The sequence below is a fragment of the Saccoglossus kowalevskii genome, chromosome 14 (genome assembly GCF_978046115.1).
Source record: "Saccoglossus kowalevskii chromosome 14, keSacKowa6.1, whole genome shotgun sequence".
Classification (NCBI taxonomy): domain Eukaryota; kingdom Metazoa; phylum Hemichordata; class Enteropneusta; family Harrimaniidae; genus Saccoglossus; species Saccoglossus kowalevskii.
This window is the reverse complement of record NC_140654.1, coordinates 19360807-19383676: the sequence shown is the minus strand read 5'-3', so window position 1 is coordinate 19383676 and position 22870 is coordinate 19360807. Positions and strand designations below refer to the sequence as shown.

At 34.2% G+C, this 22870-nt stretch overlaps 1 protein-coding gene across 3 annotated transcripts in view; it reads left to right on the top strand.

Moving 5' to 3' along the window:
* The window catches only part of LOC100374794 (dyslexia-associated protein KIAA0319-like), a 65757-nt gene that overhangs the window by 27186 nt on the left and 15701 nt on the right, over nucleotides 1–22870 (top strand). For all 3 annotated transcript variants that reach the window (XM_085508001.1, XM_085508000.1, XM_085507999.1), the window contains 11 exons: nucleotides 6407–6651; nucleotides 7421–7598; nucleotides 8452–8654; nucleotides 9766–9946; nucleotides 10982–11114; nucleotides 12359–12423; nucleotides 12727–12881; nucleotides 14220–14343; nucleotides 19364–19496; nucleotides 20917–21065; nucleotides 21766–21917. In XM_085508001.1, the coding sequence (XP_085364127.1) occupies nucleotides 6407–6651; nucleotides 7421–7598; nucleotides 8452–8654; nucleotides 9766–9946; nucleotides 10982–11114; nucleotides 12359–12423; nucleotides 12727–12881; nucleotides 14220–14343; nucleotides 19364–19496; nucleotides 20917–21065; nucleotides 21766–21917 (1718 nt within the window). The remainder of the gene's footprint in view (nucleotides 1–6406; nucleotides 6652–7420; nucleotides 7599–8451; nucleotides 8655–9765; nucleotides 9947–10981; nucleotides 11115–12358; nucleotides 12424–12726; nucleotides 12882–14219; nucleotides 14344–19363; nucleotides 19497–20916; nucleotides 21066–21765; nucleotides 21918–22870) is intronic.

Genomic DNA, 22870 nt, shown 5'->3' with positions numbered 1-22870 from the left:
GTTTATACCTTCATTACTTAGTTATAGTGGTGATGCTGTGTACTTGTATGGCACTATCGTACTAACCATAACACTTGCTTACTGTCTTGTGTCATCTGCTGCACTGCACTGCATAGTAATACTGCGTGGATTAACAGTCTATCTTGTAGATAGAATTAACAAGTCTCTATTCTTCTTATTCAGCAAATAGCTTATTCTTATGAGAGTGTGTACAATACATGTGATGTTTTGTTTGTGTCTGGTAGTATTAGAGATCCACTTCTAACAGAGCAAATACAGTATATTGGTTGACTCACAAACAAATTTGCACATGTTCAATTTCACTCTTTGAGAAACATATTTCTGTGTTGATGATGAATTCTTTGGAATATTATACTTAGTTTTTCAAACCGTGGAACCTTAAAACAGCAAACAGTCTAGGAATGATATAGTCAATATGCTTAATTTCATTCCTTTCTGTGAATACTGTGATACATTCATACCCAAGTTTAACTGAGATTCAACCCATAATGCCATATGTGTAAGAGACAACTGCTAATCACACTTTGAAGTATTCATTCCTCCTAGGAATCATTTTTTATTGAGATGGTGTTAATCCATCGATTTGATTGGTTGAAACACAAAATTTGCATATGCAATTAATTGGCTGATAATGCACAGTTATGATAAACAAAGTGGCCCTGGAACATGAATTGACTACAGGTTTGATGCGGAAATGTATAAAACCGATAGTATTTGATTTTTAGGGAAATATAGTGGTTAAATTTCGGAAACAAATTGTAAAAAATACCTAATTAAAAACATCTGAAAAATTATATAACCATAATATTGCTTTTTGATAATGGCGGGATAAAAAATTGGGGAGGGGGGGGGGGGGCTATTGCTTAAATATATGTCTGGGTGTTGGATAATTGCATTGCCAGTGAGCTAGTACCTGTAGAGTGGAAATACAGATACTGTAATGCATTTTAAAATATGGATTAAAATTTGATGGCGGTAAATTCTCTTATTTCTGTATTTTTTCATGTTTTTGTTCATCTACCTCTATTTATAACCTTAATAACTGAGTTATGATATATTAAAAACTGAAAACAAAAACTCTAAATAAACTCAAAGAATACATGTAGATGAACAAAAACTAAATAAAATATGATAGATACAGACAGATGCATAATCCTGAATCATGACTGCACTACACTGCACTACACTGCACTACACTGCACTACACTGCACTACACTATAGAATACTGTTGCTTTGTGAGGTAGCTAGTTCCACTTGTTAAAAGAAATCGATGCCAATGACACATGTGTGATATTTGTACCTGATATTGTGAAACCATGTTGTGCCATTTGTTCTCCGTAGACTATACATAAAGCATGCAATGTATGCAGCTTTAAAGTTTACTAATTATCTATACGCTAGATAATATTTGAATGACATTCCTCAATAGTACATACTTTTGACAACACATCAATATTTGCACAATACTTTCTGATGTCTTATTTTCATTTAATTTACAGCTCTGTTGAATTACTATTTCTGTTCTGTAGTAGCAGTAGATTTTAGCAGTCTTGATAGGCGATTTGGACCAAAGCGGAAATGTCTAAATTATTTTGACATTCTATAGTTGGAGCATTCATTTTCACCAACATTTAATTCTATGATTTTGATATTTAACAATATTCACTGGGTTTTAAATTCAGATTGTCCAGTGCGACAATAAGTTTTATTGTAATTTGATATGTTCAGGTAAAGTTAATATAATGGATTACAACGAAACCTGTTGAATAAAATTATTGCCTTTACAGGATTTCTGGGAAATGTGTTGCCATGGAATGCTCATTAGTTGCTCATTGGTTCAAACCCCCTTGGTAAAATATAACTTTTCTGATCAACTGTGATTAATTATGTACCATATTCACTAACAATTATTTTATTTTATTTTATTATTTTTTCAAGAACTTACTATAAAATACTTTATTTTAGCTGGTATTATCTTTTGCTGAAAAGACTTTTTGGGTGTTTTGTATGAATTTATTTTTACTGATTTTTGATGAGTTGAATGCAAAATATTGAAAAAGAGGTATATTCGCTAGATTTTATTTTCACTGAGTCATTCCTTCAGCGAAAATTAATTCAAAGTGAAAATAAAGTATTTTACAGTATTTATCTGTTTAATGGTCGATGAATTTCATTAAGGCATGAATGTATTTTTTTTTGGAAATTTATAAATAATATTTATAAAAATTTTAGAGTGTACAGCTCTTACACTTCATTCAAATCTACAGAAGCCATCTGGTTGCCCCTATTACCCATGAGTCTTTGCAAGTTTCATTGACTGCTGTGCACATGAAAGTAGTCAAGTTGTTCTCAATCGTCATTTGAAATTTAGGAAACACTTAATATAAATTTAATTTTATTATTATAAAAAACATTCATGCCTTGGAAAAATTAACTGTATCTATGTAACATATTGGGGCCAGTGTGATATGGAAACTTTTGTTTAAATTAAAATAAATGAAAGTTTAATAATGTGTTAATATGGTAAATGTTGATGACAACAATTTACACAAGTTCTGATTTCCAAGTTGAAAGTATTACTAGTAGTGTATAATTGAGTTGCTAAGCTGCCATGGCTTCATCAGTGTAATTTTTGACTCCCATGTGCGAAGCACAAAATGGGAGTCTTTGCAGTTAGTGTGTCTGTATGTGTGTATGTGTGTATGTGTGTCCGACTGTTCCACTGCTATCTCAAGAACCATACATTGGTTTTTGATGAAACTTGGTGCATAGATGCTCTGGGCCAATGCGCAGATTTGATTAGGTTTTGGTAAAAATCCATGCTCGTTAATTACCTAATTTGCATGATAATTAGCTAATTTTTAGCTGTTCTATGACTGTTCCACTGATATCTAAAGAACCACTCATTGGATTTTGATGAAACTTGGTACATAGATGCTCTGAACATATGCGCAGATTTGATTATTTTTTGGTAAAAATCCGTGCATATTAATTACCTAATTTGCATGATAATTAGCTATTTTTTAGTGGTTCCATGACTGTTCCACTGATATCTAAACAACCACTCATTGGATTTTGATGAAACTTGGTACATAGATGCTCTGAACTAATGCTAGGTTTTGATTAGTTTTTGGTAATAAGGTCGTGGCCGAGTTGTAACTCAAAATCTAAACAAAGTCATCAATCAGTGAGTATTATGACAAGCAAAACAAAACATCAAGACGCGGAGAAGAGGTCAGCACAAAACTAATAGGTCAAAAGACAAAGCTGTCTCGCACTACCTAGGAAAACTTGTGAATGTTCGAAGTACAGGTACCCATTGGACAAAAGATACATGGAAGTTTAGCAAACGATCTCCCCGACCCAGTGCAATGTATCCGGTTAGAATCAAAGCTCACGTGTCCCTTATTTGAGGGACCAAATTCTGCCGTAAATTCGCCCTTGGATTAAAAAATATAATGGGATTTAAAAAAATAAAATGGGACTTTTAAGGTGTATTTTGGCGTCATTTTTCGAACATTTCAATCAATCCTGCCGGCTAAAATAGAGTCTAAGTTTTACCGTAGTCATTGACGTCTGTCTATTCAAGAGTACACGTGTATGATTTTTATCGTGACTAGCGTGAGCGGGTAAGCTTCCTTTCGAGAATGAGCTGTTATCACTGTGAACAATGTTAAATTATTCTTCAGATGACCAGTTTATTTTTTAAAAACAACTAATTTTTTTATTTAAAAAAAATCATGCCGTTTTCGCATCATCCAGCTTTTTGATTGGTTAATTAGCGATTTGACCTATTTGACCTAAGAGAACATGGCGGATATCCTACAGCATCAAACGTTTATACGAGACCGGAATCATTCGCTTACGATGAAACTAAGTTGACTTTTATTTGTATTTCATAACCATTCAACAAATTTATTTTGTGTACATTATTATAATCACTACTGAGTACAGTAATAATCAACAATTCAGAAACGCAGCATGCCGAGATTTTTGTGTTCGTTTTTATTTGAAACTTCGTTTATTTAGAATATATTTTCGTTACCAATAAAATAAAAATCTCTCAGTCAATCAGAAACCCGGATTCATGCCTTTGAGGAAGGTCCCGTTTGAACGCTCACATTGGTTTTTTTTTCGTTTGGGGGAAAACTAAAACTGGTCGCAATTTTCGAATAAGAATGAGTCGGCAATTTTTAGTGGAGTCGAAAATTTGGAGGTAAATAAAACACCGAAACCCGGCAAATAAATAGGCGGTCAAATTTTTAGAGGGGTCGAAATTTTGGAGTTTTCGCGGTGTTAATTATTCCATTTCAATGAAACTTAGTACAAAGATGCTCTAGGACAATGTACAAACCTAATTAGTTTGGGGTAAAAATCTGTTCATATTAATTCCCTAATAAGCATAATAATTCATAATTTTTTGGTTCTGTTACATTGCGCAGACCTCATTAGTTTTACACTCAAATCTGGTCATATTAATTTTCTGATTTGCATAATTAGTTTTCAGCTAAGTAATTTCGAATTATATTTAATGTGTCTCCAATACTCTCAGCACATGGGAGTTCTTTCTAAGCTTTCTTTGATATTATTTGCCAGATTATTGAAAGCTTTCAAACATGTGTAACAAAATGAAGCATGATCCCAAATCAGTATTTTGTGAGTACTGTGTATTGAAAAATCATGTCATACATCATGTTTTGAATCTTGATTTCCAAACAAGCGCAACCCAAGTGACCTAGAATAAACCAAAGTTCCACGTTTGGGGTTCGCTTGGACAAAACTAGGATTTTAATTTACCAATTTTGATTTGTATTGAACATTTTGATTTTGCTTATACCCTGAGGGCCAAATTGTTTTTCTCTCATAATGGCGTAAATTTGTTCCTTTTTTCCATAATTCTTGTCCAATTCTTTGAATTTGATCTTAATTTTGGACCAAAAACCCAAATCTGACATCTGGCTTCTAGTTTTTGATAAAAAAAATGAAATTTTCGGAAATTCTTTCTGTGCAAAAAAAACACTATTTTGTGGATGGTGCCTAAAGTTGGCTTTGACACTTTGTCTAATGTAGCAACACAGTGACTCATACTGCAATATTGCTGGTCCATTCTTTCTTGCGGTCATAGTAAAAGATTATAGAAAAATATATAAAAATGCATGTAATATTATGCTGAAGTTTTTATAGGTGAAAATTCTTGTTTTGAAAAGTGAAACCAGCAAGCTGTTACTATGATTGACTGGTCAGCCAATCAGCTTCGTTTCCTATCATGGAATTAACACTGGAATGTGCTTGTTAACATATAACAGAGAGTTTGAAACTAGTCTGTTGTTAATTTCTTATTCAGTTTCTCTTACTTGTGTATTCAAACTACAGTCTATTAAACCTTATTACAGCAAAAGTCATTGAACCAGGCAAAATAATTCGGCATAATTGTAGTTATTAATAACACGCTGCCACATATTTCTTAATTAAAACGGGATATCGCAATTTAATTCCATAATAACTAAAGTTCACTCAAGGAAAATTATTTCTGCTGTCCTTCAGTATGTTTTTTAATAAATCTTACAGAGGTTTGATTTAAGAAAAAAATGATTTCAGCTGTAGCTCTTTTTCTCAGATAGAGAATCTGAATGAACTATGTGAAAGATTTCTATTTACTGACCCATGATACTTGAATTTATTAGCGTAGTGCTTTTCGTATATGTTCGAGCCTTACATTACATTACACGTCAACATGAGTTTAATAAATCTAATATCATGGGTAATGTATTTTAATATTCTATTTATTATTTGTATTTGGTATGGAGTTGTATTTTCAAAAGAACTAATATCAGAATCATAATGTGTATGCTTGGCCATTGCTTTTTACCCAATCTCATCTCATTTGCGAACAGAAATGCCATTTTTTTGGGGGGCATTATACATGTATATTTCTTGTGAGCACATTATTTTTGTTTTTCCATCATTGGCCTTCACGTATCTCTTGAGCGATTGGCAAGCATGACTGGGGAGGGGTGGGGTAATTCCTATGGGTTGCCAAGATAAGGTTGGGAGAATTAAACTTTCAAAGAGAAGATGTGAATGTCTGAATTCACCAATATAATGCAGAGAAGTTTAGATTTACCATAATGTTAGGCAAGTTTTTGTTCATTTGGTCATGTGACCAGATTTTGACTGTCAAACAAATTCCATTTCAACAACGCATGTCTAGTACATATATGCAAAGAATAGTTACATTACAAACAAGATTTCTACACTACTGGTTATCACTTGAAAAAACTTGGAAATCAGGAATCATCTTTATGTTTATTAGGACCACCCACCCATGTAGTTTCTTCATTCATTCATCCAACTTACCATACATGTATGTTTCTACATTACCAGAGCTGCCAGGATCCACAGTTGGTTTAACAACATCAAATACGGCACAAATAACACTACCAAACGATGAAACATCTGATAAAGTTAACGGTGGAGACGATACTGATGAATTGGAGACTTTACTGAATATATTAGGAGAGGAGAAGACTCCTCAACAAACACCAAATCCTGCACCTTCCTCTCAAGTGACACAGCCACCGATTGCTACTGACGCTCTCAATTCTGTCATACCGCTACCCGATAAAAAGGCAAGTACCATATTTATTTTATTTAAAAAAAAAATAAAAGGTAATAGATCGGGCATATTCTTCTTTTTACGTTTCCATATTTAGAGCAACCATTGAGTTCTTTTCTGAATTTACATAAATAAGTTTGTACCTGGCCACCAGATTGTTTTACCACTGCAATGTTTGAATACATGTATTTCAATTCCCCCCTTGCATGATGTTGATGTATTTACTTTTATACTTTATCAGAATTTTTATGGAGAATTGACCAATGGTCTTTGCATTTAATTTACACTCTGTAAATAAGTTAAACATTGAGTTGCTGTTCACTATTGCAGTATTTTCATTATTTTGCTGTTCACTATTGCAGTATTTTCATTATTTTGAATAGTTGAACAATAATTAAAACAATGTCCAATGACCAGGTTTTATGACTTCTTCACACTAATTGGGGCATTTTGGATGTGGTGCTTGATTGGACATAGGCGTTAAATTGACCAAATAATATTAACCAATAGTAGAATAATTACAAAACTGAGCATGCTCAACACAGGGTTAGCATGATGCCACAATTACTGGCCTTTGATGTGTGATTTCTGACCCACCGTCTTTAGTACATACCGGTACATGTCAAATTTAAACCAGGGAAGGGGCTGTTCAGGCTTCATTCGCTTGAATACTGAGACTTAAATATCTTGCGTCTGTTTGGGAATGGTTACCTTACAACCATGTGTTTTTAAATGTGAAAATGCATTAAAGTGTTTGTTTGTTTTTATTAACAAATAAACAGAATAACAAGCTAATAAAAGAAGGAGATACAGTGGAGGAGGTTGGTGATGTGATTACAGATGCCACAAATATGGATGAAGTGCCTAGTAACAGTACTGAAAGTGAGATAGTGATTGGGGCAGTGCCAACAGAAACAACAGTAATACCGGTACATACCACGAAGACAGTTACTGAACCAGGTAAGTAACTTGAAATACTGTAAAATACTTTATTTTCGCCTGAAATTTATTTTCGCTATTTTTGCTGAAGGAATGATTCAGCGAAAATAAAAACGAATATACCTTTTTTTCTATATTTTACATTCAACTCAACAGAAATCAGAAAAAATAAATTCCATACAAAACACCCAAAAAGTCTTTTCAGTGAAAATTAATTCCAGCTAAAATAAAGTATTTTACAGTAGCACAGAAAGGGAACAAGTGATTGGGATTGTAATAACCATGGTAACGCCAGTATATCACTTATTATTATACATCTGTCACCGTAATGCCATAAGTTACAGCGTGCCATAATTTTGCAGTATTTTATTTTCATCCAACCATATTGGGAAATGCGAATTCCAAATATGGAATGATTATGCACATAAGCGTTCTCTTAATAATAAAAAACAAACATGGCTGCCACCAGTGTTTGACCGAACTCCACCCAAAGAAGTTTGCTGATTCTGCTCTAAACTTTTTAAATTTCAGCATTCCCATGATGTATCCTTGGCAGGAAAAGATGTATAATAATAAGGTTATTACGAAGATACCTCAAAGTATGCACTCAGACAGTACGCCATCGCATCAACCTCCGCTGCGTGTCGGTTGATACTTCCTCTGTACTGTCTTCGTGCATATCCTCGTAATAACCTCATATTATCACTTCTGATAACTAAAAACTTTCAAAGCTACTAGGTTCCCCACTGAGTTTTCTTTAAATCTGTGAAGTAACATCTAATAGTTTTTGATTTTTGTTTTATCATAAAGTTGATAAAGTTTAGATGAATAGTGTCATTACCGTAACTATATTTTCTCATTTACCCTAAAATAGTGACAACATTGACAGTATCTGCTGGTGAAGATAGAATATTACAGTTACCAGAAGAAGATAGTGTTAGTCTTATTGCGTATGTCATACCAGAACCATCAAATACCACGCATTACAAATATGAGTGGTCTGTAGTGAGTAAACCACAGGGTAGTACTGGTGGTGAAATCGAATACAAACACTCAAAGAAAGTCAACTTACTGAAGGTTAGTCTGAATACTGTTTAGTTAAGCACTCTAACTGATGTTAGTTATTTATTATTTGGGATACAGTTTGAAGCGGGAGGGTCGTCACCTGCGTACGCGCGGGAATTGAGTCCCAAGCGTCAATAACAACACACGCTAAAAACGCAAAGGCTCAAGGGTGGACGCTTGTTTGTAAACAATGACATGCTATGGCCATCTGATGCATGCGCAGGTGACAACTCCCCGCTAAATGCCATCAGAAAAGTAAAAAAAATGTAATGTCAGTTGACCTAGTATACACTATCATAGGTGTGGGAGTTGCTGTTAAATATCACTACTGATTTAGAACTATAAATGTTATGATATCATGTTAAATGTCACTGCAATGTGTGTTTCATTTTATTCTAAGCGCTGTAGATTACATATTTTGTTGAGAAAATTGGAAAAATTCCACATTTGTCCATACCATGTCTTGTACTTTTTATTATAATAATTTATTTGAGGACAGACTCCTGGTGTGATTGCTCAACTTTCGTGCATTATAAAGTAAACTCCATTGTAACACATGTCAACTTTGTCTGCATAATCTATAATTGAATATAAATGCTCTTCTTTTTCACAATATAACTGTGGGGAATATTCAAGTTGGATAATGTGGAGATGTTGTTTCTTTTTTTGAATAGAAGGGGGGGGGGGTATGCAGGTGAACTTCAATTGTGTGGTCACATTTTCAATAAACCATAGATTATGAATAAACTAGAAGATGTTTTTGAAAGAAGTTATTGTTGTTTATTAAAGCTTGGTGCATCAACAATTTGATCATCTAAAGAAAATATATTTGTGTTTGGATCGTATTAACTTGTTGTGGTAATATAAAACCTAAAATCTGAATTAAGACTCAGAACAAATGAGAAGTTATCCTACTTTTATGTAACAAGAGAGCAGGGTGTCTGGGAGCTACATAAAATTGTTTTGTTTTTCAGAATACATTCATTTGACAATTTGAAAACATCCCTAATATGAATTGGTGATGAACATCCAGAATAACATGGAGGAATGACTCTAGAATGTAACTTCTATGCACTCAGCAGTCTCTCAGAAATAACTCGTGTTGTATTTTTGTTTATCGCAGTTGACTGCCGGAAAGTATGTATTTAAAGTATCTGTAAGTGGTGATCACAGTTATGGTGAGACCCGTGTTAATGTTACTGTTAACCCACCGCTGAGAATCAACACACCACCAGTAGCTGTTATATTTCCCAAAACACAGGATGTCACATTGCCAAATAATCAGGCTGTGCTGGACGGATCAAGTAAGCAAATAAAGTCAACCATATAACTTATGATCTGATTGGCTACTACATGTTGGTGCTCATGAGTCGGTGGCCCATCTCCAACTGTAATCAAGTAGCATACTGTAGAATACTTTATTTTCGCTTGCAACTAATTTTTGCTGAAGGAATGATTCAGTTAAAATAAAATCCAGTGAATATACCTTTTTTCCTATATTTCACATTCAACTCTTCAACAATCAGTGAAAATAAATTCAATACAAAACACCCAAAAAGTCTTTTCAGCGAAAATTAATTCCAGCTGAAATAAAGTATTTTACAGTATGGTGCTATCAACGATTTGTCATTTATATTTAACAAATGACCAGCAATTTGCCATGAGTCTAGCAAGCAAACAATTTCATAAAAAAAATGCCTCTACATGAATGTGTTCTGTATACAAGCTTTCATTCAGAATATGTACATTCTCAATTGTTACATGTACAATGGGTAAAAGCACAATTATAGATCTTAGATACCAATAGCTGTAGCAAACGAGACGCAAGATTTGTTTTAGTCTCATAGTGTTCCATTCAATCTCATCTACTCATCTGTGTAACCACTGTATTGTGGACTCAGTGATGAAAGAGAATGGAATGGAGCAAAAACAAGTCTGCAACTTTCTCACTCTCAACAAGATCTTGGTGACCATTTGCATCTAAGATCTTACGCAAAGTATTATGGGAAATAACATAAAATCTTCAGTGAGAGACTGTCGGAGAGAAACGCAGCCTTTCAAGATAACTAAGTATTTGGCATTTCGTGCAGGGCCCTTGAAAAAGGTTTTCATCTGTATCGTAATCCCTGAGTTTCGTGTGACAAAACTGTCAACATTTCAGTGATGGCCATTACAAATTGATATTAATGACAAAAAGATTGATAGTTACCAATATTGTTGCTTTACAGATTTCCATAAAAAACGAAATACAAAATTATCCAGAGAGCACATAGCAAAGACTAAAAATGACAAGAAAAATCTTGCATTAATTAATTAATGTTAATTTCCAATTAATATAGAGAGTCATGACGATGATAAGATTGTGAGTTATCATTGGGAAGAGATTAAAGGACCATTAAGTGGGGAGAAAATACTTGGTGATGAAGCATTGTTGACTATGACAGATTTAATTCCTGGTACATACATCTTGAAGTAAGTAGATATATTTTACTGATAGAACATCTTCAGATCCAATATGCTACTGTGAGTACCGTAAAATCTGTATTAGAAGCCACATCCCTAATAGAAGTCGCACCCATTCTTTTTGAACAATTGAGAACCAAAAATTCATTGTTTCTTGTATATGTAGATGATCTAATAGAAACCGCATCCCCTCTGTTGCATTGTACCATTTAAATAGAAGCTGCGGCTTCTAATACAGATTTTACAGTAGTTCATTAGCTAGGGCTTGACACTAAGAGTAGTCCTATAGCCTTGGACAAATCATATTACCATTCACACAACTGAACTGTAATTTTCTATCTTTAACAGGCTACACTAAAATATGCAGGCAACATTACGTTTTGGACTAGTGAGTTTAAAACTAATGTCAAGCCCTGTTTTGTTAGCCCTCGTTTGGACCAAGTCTGAAAATGGGGATTTATGGATCAACCTCCATGCGTGTGTCCATTGTATCCAACCGTATTTCACACATGCTTGGACTAATAAAGCTCACTCATTAAAAATACATCAGACATTATAATGGACATATGGACATGCATTTGTGTCATGATTTTCTTAAAGATGGCTGAATAGTAGCCATTTTAAAGTAAAATGTATCAAAATCGCACATTTTTACCATTCTTAAACCGGACTTCAGTTATGCATGGACTGATTTTGTTTGAAGTTGGTACGTATGTAGAACATAACGAGACCTTGATGTATGTTATTTCAGTTTTCAGATTAAGTTCGATATGGCAGACTGACAGGTTTTTTGTTTTAAAGAATGCAGTTGCAGATTCATATATATCAAATTTAAACTTCACAAATACTCAAAAATGTTATCAAACTCGTGTGCATTAAATAAAAAATGGCTGATTGGCAGCCATCTTGTCTAAGCTAATGCAGTTTCACAGAGCCATATCTCAAACATGCCAGGACCAATTAAGTTAAAACTTCACACATACGTGTACATCTCACTTCAGGTTATAACATTTACTGAATTTTTACAAAATGTGAAAATATTTGCTCTAAATTTTAGGTGGGGAAAAAATGTGGCAAAGGGTTTATGGGGAGATCAAAATAAATACAATTTGATATTCAAACTTTTTACAATTCTATAGACTTTTCATGAGGGTGATTTTCATATTTAATAAGAATCTGTTCTAAAAAAATTAATCAGTTTGCTAATTTAATGATTTGGATCTTCTTGTAACAAGTTGTTGTTTTGTTTTTAGATTAACTGTTGTAGATTCCGATGGTGCTATTGATGCTACAACTGCAAATGTCTCAGTCACTGAAGGTAAGTCACATGATGCATGGTGTGTGGTCACTCCATAGTTAGGTTGTTAAAACATGTCATTCTTATTCAATGCCTGGTATTGTATGTCCTCATTCCACTACAAAGCAATCTTCTCTACAATTTCACCATGTACATCAGCCTTGTTCTATAGTGCACGACCTCCTCCATTCTCTTTACTCCATCGCTCTAGTGAACTAAAATGTGTACCCTATTCTAGTTAGAAATATTAATAAAAAGTGCATCAAATTATACTTCTATTGCCAAAATAGTTTATTAAATCATAATTTTATTTTGATTCCACAGCAACTGATTATCCTCCGGTAGCCAATGCAGGCACTACCCAAGCTATTAAATTACCAACGGACTCTGTTGTATTGAATGGTTCTCTGAGTACTGATGATAAAGGCATTGTTGCATATGAATGGTCTAAATCAAGCGGTGGTGTAGCTGATATGCAGGTGAGAATGCACGCACAAAACTCTGCTGAAATACCCATACACATCAACCATGGCAATGCTTGCTGCCATGTTAGTTTCAAATAAAATTTCTTTTTATCAGATAATGTTGAGCGACCAGTGTTGAAAAAAAATTGAACATTACACAAGTCCTATTGTAGTTATGGCTTACCCAAATCAGAATTCAAATTATGAATTCAGTGCAACATCTACATATTTTTTGGCTCCCATTTGCAGAGCACAAACCAGAAGCTATTATATAAATACAAATGGTTTCTGCCATTTGCATAGATAGATGGATGGATGGTTCAATGGATGTTCGTGTATGAATGGATAAATGGATGGATATGTGTGTATGGTTGGGTCAATGGGTGGAAGTGTGTGTGTGTGTGTGTGTGGATGGATGGATGGATGATGGATGTTCGTGTATGAATGGATAAATGGATGGATATGTGTGTATGGTTGGGTCAATGGGTGGAAGTGTGTGTGTGTGTGTGTGTGGATGGATGGATGGATGGATGGATGGATGGATGTATATGGATGGGTGTGCGTAGATGGATTGGTGTACGTAGATAGATGGGGTGTGTGTGTGTGGATGGTTGTGTCTATTGGAGGATGTGTGTATTGAAGGATTTGTATATGGGTGTTTGATAGATGTGTGTGTGTTTGATAGATGTGTGTTCAATATCTCAAGAGCCACTGCAATGCAATCTGTGCATATTAATTAGGTAACATGTAATAATTTCATCTGTATTTTTGCAACTGATTGCACAAAAACATTGAAACTTAGTTCATACATATAATCACTGTGAGTGTAGTTGAATGTCTAAAACTACATTGGAATTAACCTATACCGGTACTTGATAACTAATTTGAATACTAATTAACTAGTTTTATTATGCAGCTGGAACATGGTTGAGACTTAAATAGTGTATGTTGTGGATTGATTCATGAATATGGATTCACCTTTACAAAAAAGCAATTTCTAGCATATAGTTTTGTATTTTTAGCTCCGTTGTCGACATTGTCGAGCGGAGCTTATCATACGAGTGATTGTCCGTCGTACTTTTTCGACTTCTTCTTGAAAACTACAAGCCTGAATGCTTTGATACTTGGTGTATATGTACCTTGGTTGATCATATCTTCAATTCTCTAATTTTGGTAAAAAGTGATATTTTCGACTTCTTGTTGAAAACCGCAATTCCGATTGTTTTTATATTACATATAAAGATTTGTTTTGTAAAAACTTATAAAACTATCAACTATTAATCGTTTGCAGTGATTTGAAGGCAAGGTATACATACTTTCACTATGTACATTGAATTTTGTTTGTACTTTCAGGGAAGTTCTAAGAGCATACTACATCTCTCTGGTCTTGAGCAAGGTGTATATACTTTTACATTGAAGGTAACTGATTCAGCAGGTCAGTCTTCAACTGCTAGTGTCATGGTTATTGTACAACCAGGTGAGTGAAATCTACATTATTTTTTTTTTTTAGCTCCGCTGTCGACTTTGTCGAGCGGAGCTTATCATATGAGTGATTGTCCGTCGTCGTCGTCCGTCGTCCGTCGTCCGTGTCAATGTTTTACTTTTTCGACTTCTTCTTGAAAACTACAAGCCTAAATGCTTTGATACTTGGTGTATATGTACCTTGGGTAGACCTCTCTTAGATTTGTTCATTTCATGTTGATATCTTTAATTCTCTAATTTTGGTGAATATTTTTGTCATTTTTGGTAAAAACTATATTTTCGAGTTCTTGTTAAAAACCGCAGGTGCAATTGCTTTGATATTACATCTATAGGTACTACATGTGGACCTCTCTCAGATTTGTTAATTTTGTAATGATATCTTTAATTCTTTAATTTTGGTGAATATTTTTGTCATTTTTGGTAAAAACTGATATTTTCGACTTCTTGTTAAAAACCGCAAGTCCAATTGCTTTGATACTACATATATAGGTACTACATGTGGACCTCTCTCAGATTTGTTCATTTCGTGATGATATCTTCAATTCTCTAATTTTGGTGAATATTTTTGTCATTTTTGGTAAAAACTGATATTTTCGACTTCTTGTTAAAAACCGCAAGTGCAATTGCTTTGATATTATATATATAGGTACTACATGTGGACCTCTCTCAGATTTGTTCATTTTGTAATGATATCTTTAATTCTCTAATTTTGGTGAATATTTTTGTCATTTTTGGTAAAAACTGATATTTTCGACTTCTTGTTAAAAACCGCAAGTGCAATTGCTTTGATATTACATATATAGGTACTACATGTGGACCTCTCTCAGATTTGTTCATTTTGTAATGATATCTTTAATTCTCTAATTTTGGTGAATATTTTTGTCATTTTTGGTAAAAACTGATATTTTCGACTTCTTGTTAAAAACCGCAAGTGCAAATGCTTTGATATTACATATATAGGTACTACATGTGGACCTCTCTCAGATTTGTTCATTTTGTAATGATATCTTTAATTCTCTAATTTTGGTGAATATTTTTGTCATTTTTGGGTGAAAAGTGATATTTTCGACTTCTTGTTAAAAACCGCAAGTCCAATTGCTTTGATACTACATATATAGGTACTACATGTGGACCTCTCTCAGATTTGTTTATTTCGTGATGATATCTTCAATTCTCTAATTTTGGTGAATATTTTTGTCATTTTTGGTAAAAAGTGATATTTTTGACTTCTTGTTAAAAACCGCAAGTTTGATTGCTTTGATATTACATATATAGGTACTACATGTGGACCTCTCTCAGATTTGTTCATTTTGTGATGATATCTTCAATTCTCTAATTTTGGTGAATATTTTTGTCATTTTTGGTAAAAAGTGATATTTTCGACTTCTTGTTGAAAACTGTAAGTCCGATTGCTTTGATATTACATATATAGGTACTACATGTGGACCTCTCTCAGATTTGTTCGTTTTGTGATGATATCTTCAATTCTCTAATTAATTTATTTTGGTGAATATTTTTGTAATTTTTGGTAAAAAGTGATATTTTCGACTTCTTGTTAAAAACTGTAAGTCCGATTGCTTTGATACTATTCATATTGTTCATTTTCTAATGATGTCTTCACTTCTTTAATTGAAATGTGCATTGCTAACAGCGGAGCTATCTCAGCCGATAGGCTGCTTGTTTTTAAATGTTTCTGTGCCTGGCAACAGTTCTGAACATTGAATGTCACTGCTGTCTCTCCTGACTTTTTTTTGTATGTGCGAGTTGCAACTGCTGACATATAGTGCATTTTTGCCACAGCAGCCATATTCATGTTTTTTACTACAACATGACAAGGCTGTGCGGCCATCTCTCTATCAAATGGCAATTTAATACGCTATCATGGCGTCAACCAGGCTCTGTCAAACACAAGCACCTGCGGACCTTAACCAAGGTTCCCCAAAGTCACATTCGTTAGTGAATGAATCTCGGCCAGTGGAATTGGCCTTCCCATTGAGTCTGTGGCACACTCATCCAGGTAGGGGTTGACCGTTTTGGTGTTCAACCTAAGGTAGGATTTGAACTTGGGTCTATCATATGCAATAACCACAATTCTACCAGTGATCGGTGCGTGAACTCTACATCTGTGTAGTATACACATACAAGCTACAAAAGGGTGCCTCTACATGGTAGTTGTGCTTGGAAAAGTAAAGTGCATATTCATCAATATGCCCTCAGCTACACAGTGGTTAGACAGAAAAAATAAATTATTTGTCTCTGTTTACTTCAGTTCAAAAGAAATTGCACTCACAAATATTTTTTACTATATTTCTGCCAAATTACTTCAAAAATTGAAGAAAAATGACAACACAAAATCAGATAAAAATGGGCATCACCACATCATTTATTGGAACATTTCAAGACAAGAAAGCTTTGATTTCTTCAGCAAACTACACACTCAACAGTATAAATTAGAGTGTACAATCCTCCTAAAACCACCAGATATGCGGTGAGGGAGAATGGTGTCCTACTTGATGGAAGAGTCACATGTGCTGTTCCTGACTTCTATGAACATTTAATAACCCTGACATCTTTATCTTAAAGTGTAGTGGATTTACAGTGGGATGACAGTTCTTTTCTCTCATGTCAGCCCATATATTAGCTGAAACTTCTAGATTTTGCGATTTCAGGCTCTTTGATATGATTATGAATAATGAATGAATGAATGAATAAAAAGACTGATAAATATTATATACAGTAATTAGTAATCATTGTTCTTACTATTGACATTTCTAGCAATGGATCAGTAGTAATAGCACATAAAAACATTGAATATACATGTATCATAAAATCTGTATTAGAAACTGCATCTCTAATAGAAGTCACACCCATTCTCTTTTTGAATAATTGAGAATCAAAAATTCATCATTTCTCATAAATGTAGATGCTCTAATAGAAGCCGCATCCATTCTGTTGCATTGTACCATTTTAATAGAAGTCATAGCTTCTAATACAGATTTGACAGTAACCCAATTTGGTAAGGGCTGTAATAATGGCATCTAAATTTCTACCAAATTGAGCACTACAATTTTATCCTCTGTAAAAGAAAGACTGTCTTACATGAGCTCGACTTTCTCAGAGAAATTTACAAAGTTGCTCAGTACTATATTTGCTTATAAGGAATACTGAAGGTTGACTTTAATTAGTCCCCGTTCGGACGCAGTCCGAAAACGGGGACTTATGTTTTGCCCTGTGTGCGTCCGTCCGTCCGTCCGTCCGTGCGTCCGTGCTTCCGTGCGTCCGTGCGTCCGTGATCACCTGTATCTCGAACATGCATGGACCGATTGAGTTCAAACTTCACTCATACATCACACATTATATGGGACATATGCACATGCATTTTTTTCATGATCCGATTAACGATAGCCGAATAGCGGCCATTTTAAGGCCGAAAATGCATCAAAATCGCACATTTTCACCATTCCGGACCCGGATCTCAGTTATGCATGGACGGATTTCATTCAAATTTGGTACATACATTAAACATAATAGGACCTTGATGCACGTCATTTTTTTTTTCGGATCAAGTTCGAAATAGCCGACTGGCGGCCATTTTGTTTTAAAGAATTCAGTTCTGGATCCGTATCCGAGACATGTCTGGATTGATCAAGTTCAAACTTCACACACACAAGGTACATCATGTCACAAATATGTATGTGCATTTGTTTCATGATCTCATTAACGATAGCCAAATGGCGGCCGCTTTAAGGCCGAAAATGCATTGAAATCGCACATTTTCACCATTCCGGACCCGGATCTCAGTTATGCATGGACGGATTTCATTCAAATTTGGTACATACATTAAACATAATAGGACCTTGATGCACGTCATTTTTTTTTTCGGATCAAGTTCGAAATAGCCGACTGGCGGCCATTTTGTTTTAAAGAATTCAGTTCTGGATCCGTATCCGAGACATGTCTGGATTGATCAAGTTCAAACTTCACACACACAAGGTACATCATGTCACAAATATGTATGTGTATTTGTTTCATGATCTCATTAACGATAGCCAAATGGCGGCCGCTTTAAGGCCGAAACTGCATTGAAATCGCACATTTTCACCATTCCGGACCCGGATCTCAGTTATGCATGGACGGATTTCATTCAAACTTGGTACATACATTAAACATAATAGGACCTTGATGCACGTCATTTTTTTTTTCGGATCAAGTTCGAAATAGCCGACTGGCGGCCATTTTGTTTTAAAGAATTCAGTTCTGGATCCGTATCCGAGACATGCTTGGATTGATCGAGTTCAAACTTCACACACACAAGGTACATCATGTCACAAATATGTATGTGCATTTGTATCATGATCTCATTAACGATAGCCAAATGGCGGCCGCTTTAAGGCCGAAAATGCATTGAAATCGCACATTTTCACCATTCCGGACCCGTATCTCAGTTATGCATGGATGGATTTTGTTCAAATTTGGTACATACATTAAACATAATAGGACCTTGATGCACGTCTTTTTTTTTTTCGGATCAAGTTCGAAATGGCCGACTGGCGGCCATTTTGTTAAAAAATTCAGTTCTGGATCCGTATCCAAGACATGTCTGGATTGATCAAGTTCAAACTTCACACACACATGGTACATCATGTCACAAATAGATATGTGCCTTTGTTTCATGATCTGCTTAACAATAGCGGAATGATGGCCATTTTAAGGCCGAAAATGCATCAAAATCACGTATTTTCACAATTCCAGAACCGGATCTCAGTCATGCATGGACGGATTTTGTTCAGATTTAGCACAATGTGTTGTACATATGCAGGTGCATTTCGGTCATGATCTGCTTTGAATGTATATGTCACTCAAATATGAACGGAACGGGGACGTGTCATTGACAATGACTTGTTTAATATATTCTTTATTGTAGTTGGGCTTTATTCTGTGTGTCCCCTACAAATTAAAAAGAACTTTCAGTACAATACACCTATGGTTTCGTTTCATTAAATTTTTCATTTCAGAGAATAATTTTCCTCCTGTCGCTGATGCTGGTCCAGACAAAGAAATCAGTTTACCTAATGATGACACTACATTAGATGGAAGTAAAAGTCATGATGATAACGGAATTACATCGTATAAATGGAAGAAGATTAGGTATGTATCCAGTATATATTATATAACATACATTAGTATATCATTTCCCAGAATACTGTGAATAAATTCATATGATACTTTAATCATTATCACATGCATAACATATGTTTCTCCAGTGTGTGACATAATACAGAATGGAGAAATAATACATATCACTTACTGCCAACATTTTTAGCTCCGCTGTTAACTTTGTCGAGCGTCCATCGTCCAAGTCAACTTTTTACTTTTCGACTTCTTCTTGAAAACTACAAGCCTGAATGCTTTGATACTTGGTGTATATGTACCTTGGGTAGACCTCTCTTAGATTTCTTCATTTCATGATGATATCTTCAATTCTCTAATTTTGGTGAATATTTTTGGTAAAAAGTGATATTTTTGACTTCTTGTTAAAAATCGCAAGTCTGATTGCTTTGATATTACATATATAGGTACGACATGTGGACCTCTCTCAGATTTGTTCATTTCATGATGATATCTTTAATTCTCTAATTTTGATGAATATTTTTGTTATTTTTGATAAAAAGTGATATTTTTGACTTCTTGTTAAAAATCGCAGGTCTGATTGCTTTGATATTACATATATATGTACGACATGTGGACCTCTCTCAGATTTGTTCATTTCATGATAATATCTTTAATTCTCTAATTTTAATGAATATTTTTGTCTTTTTTAGTAAAAATTGATATTTTCGACTTCTTGTTAAAAACCGCAAGTCTGATTGCTCTGATAATGATATCTTCAGTTCTTTAATTGAAATGGGCATTTCTAAGAGCGGAGCTATCTCAGCCGACAGGCTGCTTGTTTCCAATTTACATGCTGCATGTGCCACAAGGTTGTCAGGAGCTTCTGGCTTTATATATAGTCTGATATTACTACAAATTATTGTTAAAATGATTCATGTTGGCAAGTTCAAATATTTCACACAATTCTTTCTTTCTTTATTTGCCGAAGTACATTATTAATTTATAAATACTAAACAAAATAAAAAATACAAGGAAAATAAATACACTTTATACAATTCAAGTGGGGATAAAATGTAAGTGGAAAATGACAGGAAAGTAGAAATTATCACAAGTGATGCTAATCAAGTCTACTACTACCCGATATAGAAATTAATAATATACAGTGCAACTAACAATATATATGATTAATAATTAAATAAATAATAAATAAACAAACAAACAAACAAAACAAAAAATAAATAACAACACTCAACTAATTAATCAATTAGTCGATCAACAAGTTAATGTTATCAATAAAGAGCAGATACAGTATTAATTTAATGTCATTATATGTGGCTTCAGTTTTCTTTTAAACATAGAACGACTTTTTATCATTTTTAGATGCATATTCCCAGAGCGTAACTTGAACCCCATTTATTGCACACTACTAATGTCACACAATTGGATATGCTTTCAGTGGCCCTGGGGATGTGATTATTAAAGATAGTGACACAATAGTAGCTACAGTATCCAACTTAGTAGAAGGAACGTATGTATTTGAGTTGACAGTTACTGATGGAGAAGGATCAACAAATTCAGATCAAGTCACTGTTATTGTGAAACAAGGTAATATTAGTTTTCTTTTGTCTTCACAGAGTTTAATATCATGTGTCGTCAAATGTTAATTTAACCATGTCATTGAGAATGACTCATTATCTATTTTGTCATCTATTTGATTGTGCAACCTCTCACCAAACAGAATAAATTTAGCATAGTTTTAAAAACAGAAAATTGCTTTGATTCAAAAGTTTGTGTATGATTGAACACATTTGACAATGGAGATAATAATAAAGTTTTGACCTTGACTGTGTTCCCACAGACCCTCGTAATTTTAATATCATAAATTCTGGTGGTATTTAACTAATATTGTAATAAAAAGTGTGTTTTTTGTGACCATTCCTATTTCTTCATTGTAAAAGTGTTGCTGAAATCAATAACAATGCAACTAATTTTGTATTTTTATTTTCCCAAAAGGGTCGACATACTCTCCTCAATCTGGCACATCGTGAACTAAAATTGTTATTTACTTTCTCTAGGGGAAGGAGGGTGTTCGGCTCAGTGTCCATCTCCTAAAACTCGTAATATTTGGGTCCAAGTACCCTGGGTACTATTAAAAATGTACCAGTGCATGTGATTAATAGTAGATGTGTCCTTAAATATAGTGTTGAACAGTCAGTGAAACAGTGAATTTATAATTATGTTTTTTTTTCATACATTGAGATAAATTCATGCAAACGCTACACTATTATATGTACTGTATTTTCAGAAATTGATCAACCTCCTGTGGCAGATGCTGGTGAGGACATGGTTATAGAATTACCACAGAAGTATGTAGCAATAGATGGCAGTAAATCTCACGATGACTTCTCTATAACATCGTATCAGTGGTTGAGAGATCCTAAAAGTCCAGCTGCAGGGGTAAGTTGTCTTTCCAAACAATGCCTAAACATGCATTCATTCAAGTTTGCATCCACCATCACCCTCCTTCACTCCCCTGTTGTATTGTATGCAGAACACCTTTCACTCATGATTCTGATAATGATAAAATCAGTTGGCTTGGCAACAAATCTTGAAATGTTATGCCTGGAAGTTAGCCTGCACTGAAGTTTGTAGTGTTTTGTAACTATAGTGAACTTACAGCTGATCTCTCCAAAGACGGTGTTATGCCTAATAAATATAATATACATGGTGTTGTATTGAGAAAAAAAAATCACCAAATCAAACGTGTAATCACTCAAGACCTTCTTACTTTTAAATTATTGTCTTTTGGAAAAGACATCAAAATTTGATTTCAAGATTCTGTTAGATATTATTTCAAGATTCTGGTAGATACGATTTTTCGTGAACTGTACAAAATCCAAAGTCCATATTGATGCTTATAGAAATCAGTGAGAGGTTTTCTGCAGAATTTACAAAGTGGGAATGACCTTTATAACTGCCCAAGAGAGTAATTACAGAACAATAATATATCACTGTTACATCACAATGTACTGTATTTGCTCTCTTAGGGACGTCGTCAAAAGATCGATGTCGGATAAAAAACTTGTTTGCTTCAGTTTGGGAGTGGGTGGGTGTGTTTTGACCTCAAAAAGTTTCCATTCTACAAAAACGATTTTATTTCTTAATGAAGTCAAACAAATCTTGTACTATTTGCAGTTCGTTTTTTTTTTCTATCCCAGCATTGACAGAAATAACAGAAAATGAAAAAAACAAACATCCAAGACGAGAAAATGTTTTGGTCCGAGTGTAAATATGTGCATTTGTAAAGTCTTTTACACCCGCCTGACAACCAACTGCTATATGGCAATATTGTCCGATTATCAATTTGTATTTAATGGTGAATGTAGTCTGATGCCATGAGCAATATTTAT